Source organism: Lepidochelys olivacea (assembly GCF_965140295.1).
Source record: "Lepidochelys olivacea isolate rLepOli2 genome assembly, chromosome: 12".
Taxonomy (NCBI): domain Eukaryota; kingdom Metazoa; phylum Chordata; order Testudines; family Cheloniidae; genus Lepidochelys; species Lepidochelys olivacea.
In genome coordinates, this window is record NC_140422.1 from 38,903,761 (window position 1) to 38,922,217 (window position 18,457).

At 45.4% G+C, this 18,457-nt stretch overlaps 1 protein-coding gene across 1 annotated transcript in view; it reads right to left on the reverse strand.

Annotated features, from left to right (window-relative positions):
* Positions 1 to 15,149: 15,149 nt before the first annotated feature.
* The window catches only part of GALNS (galactosamine (N-acetyl)-6-sulfatase), a 64,252-nt gene continuing 60,944 nt past the window's right edge, over positions 15,150 to 18,457 (reverse strand). The window contains exon 14 of the mRNA XM_084644931.1: positions 15,150 to 15,810. Coding sequence (XP_084501057.1) covers positions 15,724 to 15,810 — 87 coding nt within the window. The 3' untranslated portion in view covers positions 15,150 to 15,723. The remainder of the gene's footprint in view (positions 15,811 to 18,457) is intronic.

Here is an 18,457-nt window from a genome sequence, read left to right on the forward strand (position 1 = left end):
GGAGGAGGCGGAAGGGTGCGGGGGAAACCATGGCTGGAGGCGGAGGGGGGGGGGAATGCGGGGGAAACCATGGCAGCTGGAAAGGGGGGAAGCGTGTATGTGTGGGGAGGGGGGGGAGCCAGGGCAGCTGGAAAGGGGTCGAGAGGAAGCTAGGGGGCTGTTACTGGTGGTATGCCCCATGCCATCAGCACCTGCCCTCCCCGTGGCATCATGGGTTCACATCCGCGGGTGCCCCATGACAACGTCCCCGGGGTGTCAGCTTCCACCATGGCCACCCACAGCAGCCGGGCTGACACCTGACGTCATCATGCGGTCACAGCAGCTGTGAGGTCATCGCGGCCGCACTAGGACGTCACGCCCAGCCCCTCCCTGCACCGCCATGATACCAGCACTAGGCTAGCATTCTGGTGATGTCACACGCAGTGACCTCATGACACTGATCCCGTGCCACGTCACCGGCCTGCCACGAGGCGCTGTCCCCCGTGAGGCCACGCTGCTGCCCGCCCCTGCCGAGACGCAGAGTCTCCGAGAGGAGTCGGAATTTGGTTTATAGGTCTGCCTGAAAAAAAAAAAAAAAAATCAGAAAAAAGAAAAAAAGTTACCAGTTATCAAGCTCAGGATGACACGTCACTTTCGCCCTCTGGCAAAAGCCAGCTGTAGTTATTCAGTACCAAGCAAACCCATTCCCTGTTCTGCCAGAGGCTCACCCCCGCTACATCGCTCACCCTCTCCAATGCTTGATAAAATAGGTGACTGTCACAGCACGACCTGAACATTAAGCACAGACTAGTACATCCTGGAGTATGTATTTTGTATCAGTTAAAACCTGGTGCTTCATTTGCGTAAACTGGGGGGAAAAAATCAAGTAGAAAGTGTGAGGATGCTCAGTTCTTTAAAAAAGGGAAGGAGGAGGATCCTGGGAACTACAGGCCAGTCAGGCTCACCTCAGTCCCTGGAAAAATCATGGAGCAGGTCCTCAAGGAATCAATTCTGAAGCACTTAGAGGAGAGGAAAGTGATCAGGAACAGCCAGCATGGATTCACCAAGGGCAAGTCATGCTTGACTAATCTAATCGCCTTCTATGACGAGATAACTGGCTCTGTGGATGAAGGGAAAGCGGTGGACGTGTTGTTCCTTGACTTTAGCAAAGCTTTTGACACGGTCTCCCACAGCATTCTTGCCAGCAAGTTAAAGAAGTATGGGCTGGATGAATGGACTATAAGGTGGATAGAAAGCTGGCTAGATTGTTGGGCTCAAAGGGTAGTGATCAATGGCTCCATGTCTAGTTGGCAGCCGGTATCAAGTGGAGTGACCCAAGGGTCGGTCATGGGGCCGGTTTTTGTTCAATATTTTCATAAATGGTCTGGAGGATGGTGTGGATTGCGCTCTCAGCAAATTTGCAGATGACACTAAACTAGGAGGAGTGGTAGATACGCTGGAGGGCAGGGATAGGATACAGAGGGACCTAGACAAATTGGAGGATTGGGCCAAAAGAAATCTGATGAGGTTCAACAAGGACAAGTGCAGAGTTCTGCACTTAGGATGGAAGAATCCAATGCACCGCTACAGACTAGGGACCAACTGTCTAGGCAGCAGTTCTGCAGAAAAGGACCTAGGGGTTACAGTGGATGAGAAGCTAGATATGAGTCAACAGTGTGCCCTTGTTGCCAAAGGCATTTTGGGATGTATAAGTAGGGGCATTGCCAGCAGATCGAGGGACGTGATCGTTCCCCTCTATTCGACATTGGTGAAGCCTCATCTGGAGTACTGTGTCCAGTTTTAGGCCCCACACTACAAGAAGGATGTGGAAAAATTGGAAAGAGTCCAGCGGAGGGCAACAAAAATGATTAGGGGATTGGAACACATGGCTTATGAGGAGAGGCTGAGGGAACTGGGGATGTTTAGTCTATGGAAGAGAAGGATGAGGGGGGATTTGATAGCTGCTTTCAACTACCTGAAAGGGGGTTCCAAAGAGGATGGCTTTAGACTGTTCTCAGTGGCAGCAAATGACAGAACAAGGAGTAATGGTCTCAAGTTGCAGTGAGGGAGATTTAAGTTGGATATTAGGAAAAACTTTTTCATTAGGAGGGTGGTGAAACAGTGGAATGCGTTACCTAGGGAGGTGGTGGAATCTCCTTCCTTCGAAGTTTTTAAGATCAGGCTTGACGAAGCCCTGGCTGGGATGATTTAATTGGGGATTGGTCCTGCTTTGAGCAGGGGGTTGGACTAGATGACCTCCTGAGGTCCCTTCCAACACTGATATTCTATGATTCTATTCTGGACTAATGGCTTGTGATGCTGGCAGGCCAGATGCCAGCTCTTGTAAAGGTTGCAGGCATTAGCTAAGAACTGACAAACTCATAGCTGGTGCCCAGATCAGGTCACTGAATGCATCCGATGAAGTGAGCTGTAGCTCACGAAAGCTTATGCTCAAATAAATTGGTTAGTCTCTAGGTCCCACAAGTCCTCCTGTTCTTCATGCATTGGTGTTGCTCGAAATAGGTATTAGTTTTATAAGAACATATTTAGTGTTTAGACTGTATAGAATGTTTGTAAGTTGCAGCATGCATTAATCTTATTTGTAATGTCTGTATTTTACCAGGCTATAAGGAAATATATAAGTTTTGCTTGATAACTTTGAAAATGTTTGTTCTAAATGTGTGAACTCAGATGGGAAGAGTGTTTCCCCCTGCCAGAAGAACTACCAAAATCAGAGGGGCCATCAAGGAGCATCGCAATACAAAGGATTGGTGAATGGCCCTATCACACCTTGGAAATGCTACACGCAAGGAAGTTCATCCTATGGACTTGGAGGCTGAATGAAGGAAATAAAACAGACACACAGGAAAATTTTCCATATCTTTGTTGTTGAACAGGGCTAGAGACACTAAACTGAAGCGAGAGATCTCCGTGGGTTACCCCTGGTCTGCCCTGAAAGACAGATCACTACAACTCTGGCACTCTTCAGATTTAGATTGCAACTCCTCTGTGTACACGTTTGCATGCTTTAACCTGTAAATAATTCTCATTTCTTTTTCCTAGTTAATAAATCTTTTATGTTAGTTTATTACAGGATTGGCTAGAGGTGTGGTCTTTGGTGTGAGATCTAAGATACAAAATGATCTGGGGTAAGTGACTGGCCTCTTGGGCCTGGGAGCAACCTGAATATTTTGTGATTTTTGGTGTAAGTGACCATTTATCATTTATCACTAAGTCTAGCTTGCCTGGCTGGCAAGCTAGACTGGAGAATCTAAGGGGACCGTCTGTGACTCCATGGTAAGACTGTTACAGGGATCCAGAAGTTCACATCTGTCACCAACAGTTTGGAATTTTTGCCCTGCCTCTTGGCAGTCTGCCCTGAGATTGGTACTCACTGTAGTGAGCCACTCCAAATAGCTTGACATGATTCAGCACAGCAACTGTTATCAGCCCATCACAGGGCAGAGCATCTTGACAGACTTTTAACTCCTGTTTCTTCTGCAGCACCTTCAAACATCAGTTAACTAATACAAAGAACATATTAGGCAAGAGACTTACAGCTGAAGTGTTTAGAGATTTCCTATTGTACGGACAACAAACCTATTGAATGGCCAAAAGATGGTCCCTGGGCAGCCTAGAGCAATGACGGGTCCTAGTAGGCATGGCTCCCTTGCTGATCCTAACTTGCCATCATCTTTGCAGCCTTAGGCAAGTCCCACACTTTAAAAAACACACAATATCTATGGCGTATGTTGTCCATGTAACAGAAAATACTACAAGTGTGCAGCTGTAAAACAGAGAGCTGAGCAACAGCAATCCTATTGAATTCCCAGGAGCAGGTGGGTGCAAGCCGCCTGCAACATTAGAAGGCCCCTCACTCAGCCTAAAGGGAGGAGCCCCTAAACCCAGGGTTCAAGTAAAGGTGGGGAACAACAAATAATTAAACAGGGACAGGAATGAAGGTCACAGGGTCAAAAGCAGGGAGCCAGAGGGGGACACCAAACAGAGCACCCAGGACAGGGCCATCTTGGCCAGTGCCAGGAAGGGGATGAGGAGGAGGTCCCGTGACTCTGTGGGGCCATGGATGGGGTGCGCATAGAGTAGGTGGTGTGGGGAGAAGTGCAGCCAGAACCTCAGGAGAAAGTTCTGTAGGAGCCAGAAAAGGGGCTGCAGCCTGGCGCACTCGAGGTCGACGTGTGCCAGGGTCTCCCCCATGCCACAAAAGGGGCAGGTGTCGGGGAGGAGGCTGAACCGCCCCATGTACACGCCCGTGCTCGCAGCTCCGTTAAGGAGCCGCCAACCGGTATCCCCGGCAGGCTGCAGGACCAGGGCAGAATACAGACTGGCCTACTGGGGCTGCTCACCCTGCACAGATGGCGGGAGGTCCCGCCCCTTGGTGTCGGGGTGGGTCATGAGGGTGAGAAAGTGAAAGGCATGGAGCATGAGAACGTACAGCTGTGTTCTACGTGTGGTTCAGAAACAAACTGGCTGCAGGTCATGCAGGGGGAGCGGCCAGGGGAAGGAGGACTCATGGGGCAGAGGCCCGATGACAAGATCCAGAGGGCCAGGCGTGAAGGACAGGCAGGGAACATCCTCCCACAAGACTCACCCAAGGAAAGCCCGAGGGGTGGGTGGTAAGGCTGCCCTCTCCTCCTGGAATATGTGCCAGGGAACATGAAGGGTGGAAAGCCTCATGTGTCGGCCAAGCCCCAGGGGACCCCCCTCAGTCATAGACCAAGAGGTCTCCAATCTGGGTGGTACCTGCCAGGACCAACCTCTGGCACACCAAGGAGGACTCCACCACCTACACACCAAGTTGGGGGTTGTATAGCAGGGACTCTGCCAGGATGTGAGGGTCACAGGGTCAAAAGCAGGGAGCCAGAGGGAGACACTGAGCAGAGAACCCAGCTCTGCACTGCTCCCCCTTCTTCCCACAACGAAAGCAACGACCACCACAGGCCCAGGAGGTAACCAAGATGGTATAGTCACTCAGTCCAGCAGCAGCAGCTCTATCTTCCTCCTCCGCGATGTCAGCAACAGCAGCAGGGCTCCCAGGCAGCAGCCAGTGAGGCAGGAAGAGGATCCTGTCCGGGCGGGGTTATGACACTGGGTAACGGCAATTGGACCAGAGCGCTGATCACTGCAACTCCAGTTAGTTTCCCAGAGTGCACCTGACTATGGGACCTGTGCTCGACTGATAGACAGAGATGGGCTGGAGAAGGCTAATTATCTCATTAGCCCAGCTGGCACAAGAAGGAAGTGTAAAAGGACTGAGAAGCAGCTGGGGGGTGTGCCATGAGTAAGAGACCGCTCCTTGGTCAGGAACGGAGGGCTTGATTCCACGTTACTGTTGGGATGCTTAGTCTGCAAAGGGGGCGGAGGGTATAAATAAATCGCACAAGGGGTTTTACTGGAAGGTCTCCATGCCGTTTGTGGGCTAGCCAGTAGGTTAGGAGCGAGTCAGCCCTGGCCCAAGCTGGCTATTTATGACCAATCAAATGAAAGCAGGCTGGAGTAGACCTGCTGTAGAAATGCGGGGGTTGCATGGACTTCATTCACAGCTGTAGCAATATCAGTGGTTGTCAATTAACCCAAGAGTCATGTGACTTGCTATCTAGACTCTGCAGTTTGCTATGGCCCAATTGCCTTCTGGTATGTATCTCTAAAGAAAAGGGTGTTTGTTTTTCACAGCCCTTGCTGCTTTCATATCCCATGGGCAGTAGTCCCATTTTGCAGGGAAGTGGAAATCAGGGTGTGCCTACTCAGGAAGTGCAGCCTACAGGAAAGAATGGCATGGTGATTCATGACTAGGGCCACGATGAATTCAGACACACAGCGCATAGCCTGCACCTGGCTTTGGTTTGTCTTCATCCTGCTCCTATACGACTTCACCCTCAATATGGGTAGATGACTGCTCAAAGAGAAGTCAGATGTTCTTGGTGCAATCCCCCAGGAGATGTGTACCACATACTGCAGGCTACATGGCTGTATTTCCTACCTATTCCATACACGGAGGGATATGGACCCGCTTTGGCAAAGTGACAAAAAGACACCTGTTTTAATGAGCGCCTGGCATTAAGTGTAAGCCTGGAGGAAGTTGAAGGTCAGTGCAAAGGTTGTCACTTCTCAGGGATTTATGTTTCGTAGAAAGCACTCTATGGAGAGAGAGAGAGACAGACAACAGCAGGAGAAGGTCAGTGTGGGTTATTTTCATAGCAGTTCCCATTAGGAATAGGACTTTCCCCAAGTCAAATTAGCTTATCTGCCACCAGCAAATCCTTTATGCAACAGCTGGCCCAAGTCAACGAGCCCTTCAACAACTGAAGAAACAAACACAGATCAAGCACATAACTTTACATTGGAACAGAATCTTTTCGGCTCTCTTGTTAATTCCTCTAGGTGGATCAGAAGAGTTTGTTTTGCTGCTTTATCAACTGAAGTACAGTGCAGTCAGCTATTCCAGCATCTTGGCTGCTTTCTCAGCAGAAAGAAATTATTCAGGTAATTTTCCTGCCCACCAGGGATAGCCAACTGGCTAGGAAGTGGGAGCTCCACATTGCAATGTACCATCAATCCAAGGTTAAATCATCTCCGTCGTCCTCCATTCATCATTGATGGATCTGTGACCCCAGAGCACAAGTTTTACTTTTCACCATCCTCTCCTATTTAGGCTACCTCTCCTTTTTTCTTTGAAACCCTCTCATGTTATCTGCAAAAGCTCTGCTAGCATTGATAACACGAGGCACCATGCCACTTTGCCAAGTGGGCATCCCCATGACGCTCTGCCATTTTCTCCTAGAGAAGCAGAAGTCTCACACGCCCTGTGCTGCAGGGGCCTCTTAGGAGCCCTTTGTTAGGATTCTACCCGCAATCCGAAGGGAGGAGGATTTTCATGCCTCAGAGAGACTCAGGTCCCTCCCCGGATAATGCTAGATCAGCCCTGCCAGAGAGCTGATAAACATACTTTTGAAAAACAATGTTTCTGCCCTTTGCCATGCCCCAGATCGCACCATGTCAGATACCTTAAAAATCAAAGTGCCCCAACCCCTACAAGCTCTTCCCCCCTCTATTCCTCCATTTCAAAGGAGACAAGATGAACACTGCTCTAGCAGCCAATAGATTGGGTTTTGGTATCTAATGCTTCCCCCCACCCTTGCAACTAGTTAATAACTTTTAAGGAAGAATGAGGGGGGATGGGCAGTGAGAGTCTCATCTGAAAAGAATTTGCCTAAGACAAATTTTCTCCTGCCAGTGTGAGCCAGGCAGAGACCTCTCCACGGGTGAGGCATTCATGCCAAACTGCTTCTAGTTCTGGACTATCACTAGTGAGATCTGGACCACCTAGTCTGACTAGACAAGCTAGGGAGACTGAGATGGACTGTGTCTCCTCCTTAAGTCAAGAAATACTTGGGATGTTATATGGCTAACCCTGGAAAGACTATGTTCCATGTGACTGCAATCACTACTAACCTCTGTAGTTAATCATTTGATATAATTATATAGTTGTGTGATTGATTATATCTAAATTAACTGCAAGGATAGATGAATATATGAATACATAATACAATCAATGTGTGGTTAATAAGTTTAAGTCGTAGGATAAGTAAGGTAAAGCATCAACCTAAGGCCTACATGCTTTAGGTCAGTAAGAGATTTAGCTTGGCCATTGAAGGTCTCAGGCCTGGAAGAGGTTGACATGACAAGTTGGCTGAGGGATAACCCTGGGCCAGTAAGATTCTGAAATACAGTAATAGATGTATGAGTTTCTGATGTCCTGGGAAACAGGCCTCAATGTACCAGTTAATACCGCAAGATGACCTGTAGTAACTTTTCAAAGAATTCTGTAATAACCTCAATTTACCATAGTAACTCGTGTATGTTAATGAGAATAAGGAAAGCTGAAGAGGGAAGAGAAGACTGAGAGGGGACATAACAGTTTTCAAGTACATAAAAGGTTGTTACAAGGAGAAGGGAGACAAATGATTCTCCTTAACCTCTGAGGATAGGAAAAGAAGCAATGGGCTTAAATTGCAACAAGGGTGGTTTAGATTGGACATTAGGAAAAACTTCCTGTCAGGGTGGTTAAACACTGGAACAAATTGCCTAGGAAGGTTGTGGAATCTCCATCAATGGAGATTTTTAAGAGGTTGGACAAACACCTGCCAGGAACGGTCTAGATAATACTTAGTCCTGCCATGAGTGCAGGGGTCTGGACTAGATGACCTCTCGAGGTCCCTTCCATCCCTATGATTTTAAGTGAAGGGGATAACCTATGAGAAACAGTCCATGCCTAAGTTAATACAGTGTGGAAGAAAAAGGGGTGATACTCTGATTCACAAGCATAGCGGGCGTAAGAGTAACAAGATAAAACGTGTAGTCCAGCCCGAGTGTGGAGGGAAGCACATCGGGGACACCCAAAAGGAAGGCCATCTGACGATCTTTTTACCCATCTCGATGTTTCCCTAGGGGATGAGAGTATGAAATCATTGATGCTGGACATCTCCTTGTTTCTCTCTATCTCTGTATATGTTTCAGTAGTTGGGGCATTGTTCATCTGCTTAATTAAATGGTCAATAAGAGGATGTTTGATAACCTGTGACCACATGTCATACACTCACAGTTCCTCATGGACTCCTAGAGTCTCTACACGTAATGGAATTCCTAAAGGTGATTCTCACTCTACTGATCCAGATACTGTAGGTGTTCTGGAGGCCGAACCCTTAGCACAAGTCACTGTGGTTTAAGATCCCCATTAGTACTACCAACCCAAACATACCAAATTAACCAGGCTACACCTCACTCACAGGGGTTCTGGGAAGTTGAATTAGTTAAGCCTGTAAAAAGTGCTTTGAGATCCTGATGTGAGAAGTATTATATACACACATGTCTATAAGACATTGATATCTAACTTTAATCTGATTAACTACTCATTGGTAGAAGGAAAACGTTTCATTTCACTAAGGATTTCAAGCTTTGGAAATCTGGCTTCATTCCACAAACCCCTCCTTCATAATCAAAATATTTCATTTCAATTTTTTGAAATTTAGAATTATAACACAAAATAAAGTTTTGAAAATGTCCTTTCAGAACAAAAAACTGAAATGTTTCCTTCCAAATATGTTGGAAACTGATTCAACATTGTCAAAACTTTTCCCTGGTTTTCTTCTGAAAAGAAATTCCAGTGAAATCCACCAGACTTCGCCAAAGGTTTAGATTTTGATGGAAACACATATTCTGCTGGAATCTGCTTTGGTATTGGATAATTAGGAAGGTTTCTGTAATAAAGTCAAATGCACCATAGTCTAATGCTGAAAGTTTACTGTTAGCCATAAATCCATGACTGCTTAGACTTTTCATGACATAGAGTCCAATCCAGAGCCTCCTACTGGCTTCCTTATGCTCCCTAGCTGGCCTAGTCATTGAAAATGGGTTTTTGAGAGTGATCCAGAACTGGCGGATTTGGCACAAATGCCTCAAATCACATCTCCCTGTGCTTATAGCCTGTATCCCTTTCAATGGAGGACTCTCATTCCCATCCAACCTAGATATCACCCAGAAGGGTATTAACTGATTCCAGGGAGATAAAATGCACTGAAAGCCAAAAGCCACCTGCTGACTTGGCTCTCTCTCAGGGAGTGTGACTGATTTCACATTTCTTCTCTCCTAAAAGGTGACAGATTCCTGCCTGGAAATCTACCTTCTTATGGAATTATTTAAAAAAAATATTTATAGGATTTTAACTAGATCTTGAAGAAGGAATAAATATAAACCACAGCAGAGGATATGCCATGAAATCCAGCAAACAATGCTCAAGGGTCAAAAATAACCCTAAGAGAAGAGGAAGCCACCCAAATGAGAAGTAAATATTTTTTTGTTATTCTTCACATGCTTTAAAAAAAACAAAACAACAAAACACAACAGTTTAGTCTAGACGAAACATAAACCGTAACATTACCTTACTCTGTACTACCTCTTCCAGTAATGCATGGGAAATTTGGACCAAACATTGATACTGCCAAAAACATTCAAGCAAAACCATACATTTCCAAATAAGTCTCAAGAAAGAGAAATCAAGCCACTCATTAAGAAGACCACCATCCTGACACCAATCGAAATCCAATAGAGTTCACAGGGTTTTGAAGTTCTGGGAGTAGCTGGTATAAAACCTGGTAAAAAAGGAAAATTATTCTGCGTGGCAGTTTGTAAAGTTTCCAGTGCACAGTAAAGCGGCAAGATCACTGGTGTGAGATTCCTCTTCCAGGCCTGGTGAAACAGCCACCATCCATGCTGCAGAACAGTTTGCCTTATCCCACTCAATTTTTATCTCCCCGATTTGAATCAGAATATTCTTGAAAAAAAAGAGGTGAAAACAGTAGCTCCCTATCCTCATGAGTTCTTCATTAGTGTTTCTTTGTTCAGAATCATTAGTGTTCTGAGGAGAGGTTGTCATCCCTAGAAAACAAGGTACTCAGCCTTCCAAAAGTTACTCACCTTATCAGCTTCACTTTACAAAGAGTGACATGGCTTTGGGAAGTCGTTACTAAAGATAGTGACCCTGGGAGCATATCTGATACCTCAGTAAAAGGCTTAAATGTGCAGGGTGCTGAGAACTGCTAGCTCCTGTTGATGTTAACAGGATCTGAAAAAGCTCAGAACCTTGCAGGATCAGGTGCTAAAATGAATATCCCCATAAAGTCCAACAGTCATCTCCTCCGCATTAGTATTAGTTCTAGGTCCATTAGTAAAAACCCACTAGCCTCTGTCAACTCAATACCCACCTGAGGACTCCGTTCCAAGGCCTGGCTCAACATTTGATTAGCAAATGTACAGGTCTCATTCCCTTCCATTCTGGCAGGTCAGTTCAGAACCTTTGCATTTTCACTTTTAATACTGCTTTCCAAGGAGTCACATTTAAAATGCAGAGGCATGTTATCTTTCATCACCATATTCACCACAGTGTGCAGGGCATCAACCTTGGTTGTAAGTGTTTGGAATTGATCTGCTGGTTTCCAATTCCAGTGTGCAGATTCCCAAATTGTTGGTCCACAGAGACTAATTTGCTACCGAGATAATCCATTTGTTGCTGCAGGTTTTCAAATCAAGCCTCCAATTTTGGAGCCATAGACTGTGAATATCGTAGGACTTTTCCCATGATTATTAGTTACATCAATTTCAGAAGCTTCTTTGCATTGAGGGGCTGATGATAACATAGCCTCAAGGGGTGAGGAAGGGGCCATCTCTGGAGTCTCCTGGATCAGCTAATTGGAAATTAAAGTCAAGGAAGGAATTCCCTGGTCTCTCAGCCTAGGCAGCTTTTAAGCTTATGCCATTTAGGAGGCATATTTAAATATAAAGAAGGGAACATCACATAACCATGAATAATCTCAAGACAAAAGTCCTCTCTCAGTTCATGTTATGTGCTGCTCCAAACTACACCTCTTAAAAGAGCAAAACACCAAGAAACCATCACTGCCAATAACAGACCAGCCAGACCCACCTGCTAGCCTGCCTGCCTTTGAAAGAAGATTGAGCTGCCAACAGCCACAAGAAAACCAACTCCTGCCTCAGCGTGGGCAGTTCCCAAACCAGAGAGGTCACTGGGCAGCTGGAGACTGGATCAAAGTTGCATCAAAGGTCCTATATAAATATTAAGGGCAGGATTTACCAATATGTTCTGGCTGCTTTGTGCTGCTACAGTGACAGAAGCCAACCATAAACTCACCTTACCCAGCCAGGTAAGCCAAATTTACAGCTGCTCTGTGTGACCAGAGTGGTGCAAAAGTTGGAGCTCATTAGTGAATTTGTCCCAATGTGAGGTATTTATTTGTATGACAGTAGTGTGTAAAGGGCCCCATTATACTGGAACCCTTCTCCCCGCCAACTCCACTCCCCAAACACAGTAAGAGACAGGCACTGCCCCAAAGAGCTCGCAGTCTAAATAGGCAAGATTAAGGGTGGGAGAAGAAGAAAGGCACAGAAAGGGGAAGTGACTTACCCAGGGTCATGCAGCAGATCACTGGCTGAGCTGGGATAAGAACTCTCCTGATTCCCAGTCCCATCCTAGACTGTGCTCCATCTCTCAGAGCTGTATCAGCACCTGGCTAGAATCCTGCCATTCACCCCAACTTGCTCTCACTCTGCTAGTGTGAAGAGAGGCCGGTTTCTAGTTGTTTCTAATCCTAGTGCTGGCATCTCGGTTGCTGTGTTCTCAGTTTGTCAGCCTCAGAAAATACACGCTGCACATGCTGATCAAATACCCTTTTATTTTGTTCTTCAATTCCCCTGGGCCCACAAGTTTAAAAACTGTCCACTTTTGGAAGAGGCATTGATTAAAAATACTTCTTAACAATACAGCTATTTCCATTTGCTACAATTATTCTCATTTTAATTTAAAGCAATAGCTCCTTCATATGAAATTTCTGTCTCTTATAAAGAAACAAGGGCAGAGCAGAGAATTAAACAAATATCACTGTCAATTCACTTACAGCATCCAGAATTCTGCATGCAGATGTGTGCAAAATCTGTGTATTCACTCGTCATAACAGCACATGCAAGTGATTAATTAGATCAATTAGACATCTAAACGGCTATTTTTGTGCACAACTACTGCAAATAAATGTGCACATGCAGACATTTTCCACACACCCTTTTGAAAAAACTGGCTCGAAATGCTGCACTTCTCAGCATTTATCACTTTGGCATGATTGTTTCCAAATCACATCACAGACCCCAGAGATATGTTATAAATTCAATATCTTAGAAATATTATAATGAACACTTAAGGCTGTTTGTAAAACCTAATCAGTTCAGTACTCTTGATATCTGTGTAATCATAACAAGGCATCATGGGATCCCCAGGTTGTTACATTTCTCTTACTGTGCCCCCATTAAGGGGCCCTGGCTGGGTGCACTGCCATTTTGCTTTACAAGCTTGTGCATCAGTTTTATTTATTTTTGCACATTCTCTAAGTTGGTTTCTCTCCCCTCCCCCCCCCCTTTTTTTTCCAGACAATAATACAACACTATGATGCTTAGAGAACCAGAAAGACAGGAGGGAAAATGTCAATATTATCTGCTCCTCTGGAATGTTTCAGTTGATGCAACCCACCTGGAGTTAGCAAAGTCTAAAGTTAGTAAAGGAACAGTCAGATATACTAAGGATGATGGCTTGTGGTGTCTGACTGTTCCTTTGTTTCTGATCACAGAGATCAGGAGTGTGGGAGTGTTATCTCAAGCAACTGACTTGTCAGAGTGATGAAAATCAGGGCTACATGTAACTGATCAAATACTGAGGAAGTTGATGGGCCTGTATCAGCAGGGAAAAAGAGAGTATAGAGAGTGAAAAAGCAGTTCTTCGAGACAGATGATAAGCTGGGAAAGAAAGAAAAAGGGGGAGGAAGGTAAGGAATACATGGGATAAGAGGCACCCAGATCCTACTGTGACAAGCATGGTATAAATGCTTAGAATGAGCAATAACTTAGTGTGTTTGGGCTGGAGCTCAAAGAACAAGCATTGACCCCTGTTTATATGGTGCCTTTCGTCCACAGATCTCATAGCGTTACATTCATAATGATTACATTTTAGGTTGACAGTGATTTTCAGAGCATCATAATGAAGGAATCCAACATCTTCTGATCTCCATGCCTGTTGATAGTGTAGAGTATTAAACGTGGATAGTAAAGCTCTGAGCATTTCTGGGTGACAGGCCCCAGCGGCAGTCAAGCTCAGAGAGGAGAGAGATCTGAAACGGGGGTGCCGGTTTTGTAATGATTCCTTTGGCTACACTCAGGATCCAATCCATCATCTCTGGTCATCCAGCGTATCACTCAAAATGGGCCATTTGGACCAGCCATACTGTGATGACATACATAAAATATGTTAGGACTCAACCAGAGATGCCTTGAGATCTTTGATGGATAGCAAGGAACACTCTAACCCACAAGGTAAATACGACGAAGAACAGCAGAAAAATCACGCCGACAGACGAGCAGATCTGAGAGATACTAAGAGGGCTCTGCTAGAGGGTGATAATTCCTGGTTATAATTCCTGACACCAAGGGCGCCAAGGCCAACTCCAGTGTCCCTTCTTGACAATCCTATATCTGTGGGTCTGTCCAGCCTCTGTGAAGGGGTTTAGAGGAGGTAAGTACTTTGGGGAACAGACGGATTGGGTTATTTAGGCTTGGAGGCAGGGGAAGAGCTTGTGTGGGCAAAAGGTGTAGAGCCAGGGTCGCAAAGGGTGGCATAATGGTTGGCACTGAAGCTGGTTGTCTCCGTTTATCTGGAGTTGTGGGGTTTGGTGGGGGGAGGAGTGGAAGAGCTGTGCAGCAGCGTGGGGTATCTTGATTGTTTCCTTCCTGAAGCAACTCACCTCTGCATCAAGACAAATGGGTGCTCTGGAGCGACAGAGGTGGGGTCTTCAGTGGCCCAGACAAGCTGCACAGGACTTTTCTTTGTGCAGCAGAAAGCCGCTAGCACTAGCGAGGCGCATGAGTACCAGATACAGAGCCAGGGGAAGAGCCTTCCATGTGCAATTCTGCTGGGGATTCACATTTCCTGAGAACTACACTTACAGGAATGCTGGCCCCAGGATGCTGAGTGCAGTGCTTGGACAGTTTGCACCGGGAGAAGAATTCCCCATAGAGCATAAACTGGGAACAGTGCCAAAACTAAAGATCCTGATGCAAATGGGCCTTTCTGAGCCTCCAGCTGGCTGTGCCCATATGACTGAAAAGTGACTTCCTTTGGCAGGCTGGAAGTATGACCAAATCCATATCTGAACCCAGATTTTCTGAAGTGAATGGATCATGAACTAAGCCCCGGAGGGCCATCCCTGGGTCCCAAAGGAACTCCCTGTAATACTGTAGGAAAATTTAGCACTTACATCACACTTTTCATCTTTGAAGTGCATTACAAACATTACCTAGCTCATGCTCACCACAGCTGTGTTTGCAGATTCATGCTTGAGAAATACAGGGCATTCTCCCGCCTGGAAGCTGCTGGTTAATATTGGGCTATTGAAGGGAATGTTTACAGCAGGGAGACACAGAGCCCGTTGGTGTTGTTTGTCGTGTGATAGCACGTAAGTTGCCCAACCAAGGATCAGGGACCAATGTGCTAGGTGCTGCGTACACACACTAAAAAGATAAAAGGGAAATAAAGCCATGCCTCAAAGAGCTTACAATATAAGTATAATTTTAAAAAACAGTTACTGAAAATTACTGCAGCTAGCTACAAACATTATTCCTATGTGACTAGAAAGTAAAACAAAGCAAATCTGGCATATTCTATCTGGAGGGTATGAAAGTTCTTGGCAACCTTCTTCTTGGACCTTCCCTTGAGGCCACTTTTGGCCACTTAAATGAAGAGTTATCCACGAGAACAGCCTGAGTGGGAAAGGAGCAAGTTGACTGGACAGCCATGTCATTCCTGAGGGAATGAGAGAGTTGTGATTGGCTGAAAATCTTCTCTAGTTATATCTTTTAAAAATTATATTCATTACTGAAAATTTACCCTGTATTGCAGCAACATCTCATTTGACCCATTAAGAGAAACACTGAATTAAACAAAAGCTAATTGCTATAACCCTGAGAAGTAATGCTGTAACCATGGTCCTTTCTGAAGAGTATGTGATGTTATCTTACATCACTCCCTTCCATGACGTAAACACAAGTGTCCATGTGCATTGTGAACCATGACCTCAGCTGTTTACGGCTTTCGAGCAGACCCTGCGTGTTGGAATATTAGTGCGGCCAAAAGCATTTCTTTGGATTGGACTTGGGAGGTTCCAAACACTTTCCTAGCTTCTCACAGCCTGGAGGAGCCCAATTCTGTTAAAAAAGAAAGAAACAAACAAACATATAAAATCAGCCTTGTGGAATTAAACTGTCAAGATCTGGAAGAGGAGCTGGACAATGAGCCCTGAGCCACAACAGACCCATTTACATTTTTAGTACACAGACCACTCTGATATTCTCATTGAAAAAGGAACCTTCACACGTGACTGAAGCTAGCAGGGTCTGTCTATCTACACCTTTGGAATTTCATCCCTACAGTCCTCAGGCAAGCCCACAAATCCCTTTTGAGCAGATGGTTATGAAACTGCCTTCCACATTTTCAGTAACAGACACCTGCATTAGCCTCCCCTCTGAGATCTGCAGTCTGTTGTGGTGACCCCTCTCTCCAGTAACATGATGAGGGAGCAAATCTACATGTTTGGTGAAACCCCTCAAATTGCCCCTGATCCTGAAAGAGGCTGTAATTATTAGCAGTAAGGTATTTTGTAAAATTTCTTAAGGAACCAAGTACAAGACAGCAGCCTCTGAAGGCTGAGGGTGAAAGAGAGAAGAATATTTGCATTTTAATGAGCATTTTGGGGGATTAGACTATGAATTGATGGATTAGGAGACGCTTAGATAATGACCACGCCAAAGCATGTGAACCAAGGCTATTTGCCTCCCTTGTTTTCTTGCTTCTTGAATGATCTTGTCCCAGTGTGCAGGCGGCAGAGGATAAACATGGTCAGTGAGGAAACCCAGCAGACCCATGGGCGAGTGGGAGTGTGTGTGAGTATTTAAATGATGAAAAACAAAATGAAATGTGGGATTGCAGTAAAATGAATGAAAAGTTACAATTCCTGTTCTGTCTCCAGAAATCCTCTGCTTTCCCTCTTATGAAACAGTAGCCTTGTAAATGCTGATCTCTCTTTCCTCTCTCTCAGTACCCATACATCCATGGGAAACTCTTCTTGTCAGTTATTAAAGGTCAAGTCTGCTCTGACCTACTGTCATATAGATATATATATATATATATAATTTATTTAATCTAGTCATTTGCATTTGTTTAGTATCAGATTCCTTCAGGGAAAAGATTAATGCTACAAAAAACGCTGGAGCAGGTTTACATTCCATGTAACTAACAGCAGATGGCAGTGACGTGCCAGCAACCTCTGCAGGCTGCGAACGGGAAGGCAGAGAGATTTCATACCAGCCCGTCTCCTGAAACGAAGGGCTCCAGACAATTTAAGAACAATTAATTCTGTTTTCTAAATATGTTTCTCACTTTCAAAATACATAAGAACACGGGAAACCCACTGGAAATGTCACAGGCTAAACATTCTGCTGAAGCAATAAAGATCCAAACAAACAAAGGGAATTTTCATCCTTTTGAAAACCTGGATTACATCTGCTTTAGACTCAAAGATTTAAATCCATTCAGCTTTCATAGATCCATTCTTTAAACACCACGTCCTGAGATCCCTTCATGTGCCAAGTCCCACCTCCAACAAACCTGGAGTGAGTCCAGGCATAGGGGCAGTTTCTCCAAACCAGCACATTGAGAGAGCAGCGCGACAGGGGTTCCCTGCGCACTAGTGACGGGGAGCACAAGAGAGTGGAGGATTTGCCACATCAGTGGTGCAGAGGTGCTGAAGTTGCAGTGCCTATTCCTGTCCTGAGACTGGAGTAACAGCTACGAAGTGGTTGACCAGCTTTATTCCATAGCCAAACAGGAAAGATTCCTCTTCCCAGTCCCCCAAGGGCTCTTCAGTGCACAACCCAAGTAAATGGGCTTGGCACTAAGAACAGATATGGGGACCCACCAGTAGATACATGCAGAAATTAAGAGAACCTTTCAATCCATTTATCAAAGCAGGCAATATAATACCATTGTTGAGTGATGACAGTTATTAAAGCAAACGTGAACAAACGCAGCACAGGAGGACTGATTCAATTGCTTCCCCCTGCACAACATCCAAGAAATAAAAACCCTAGAAATTAGAGATGGTAAAAACTTACAAGGGGACACTATCCATCTCTCTACTAATGCAAGACTGTTCCCTATGTTATATACTGTAGCCGTTGGAATTTGCCCTGAAAGATTATTTCATGGTCAGGAGGATTTTTCCTGCTATTCAACCTACAACGTTTTCCGTTTTTTCAGTTTCATCCCAGTATCCTAGACACACATCTTGGACTACACTAAATACTTCTCCCTCTTTGGGGTTTACAGGCTTCAGATCTTGCACACTGCTCTGTGCCCTTCTCAATGTCCCAAATCACCAAGTTCAGAAGGAGCTCAGTAGACATCAGGGACTTTTCGACTGAAATGCCAAAGCACAGCTATCAAACATGCAGTTTCAAATACCACCTGAACAGAAAATCAGCACTCCTCTCCATTTGCTGTGTTTAAGATCATGAAGACTTTGGAAAAACAGTTGTGGGAGGGCTTGGGGAGGTGGACCCAAGATACCCAAACCCACGGAGAACTACGAGAGCCCAGGTGCCGATACCATTGCTCACAATGCAGCTGGATTTCTGCGATGTGTACAGGGGATTAGGACGGAGGCGAAGGCGCCAGAGCAGTGGATACTGTGCTATCTATAAGGAAGGAAGTCACAGAGTTTATCACAGTGTGCTGGTTGACTATCCAGGCCTAAGGCCGCTCACTTTGTACTACGGCATTCCACAGATAACCAAT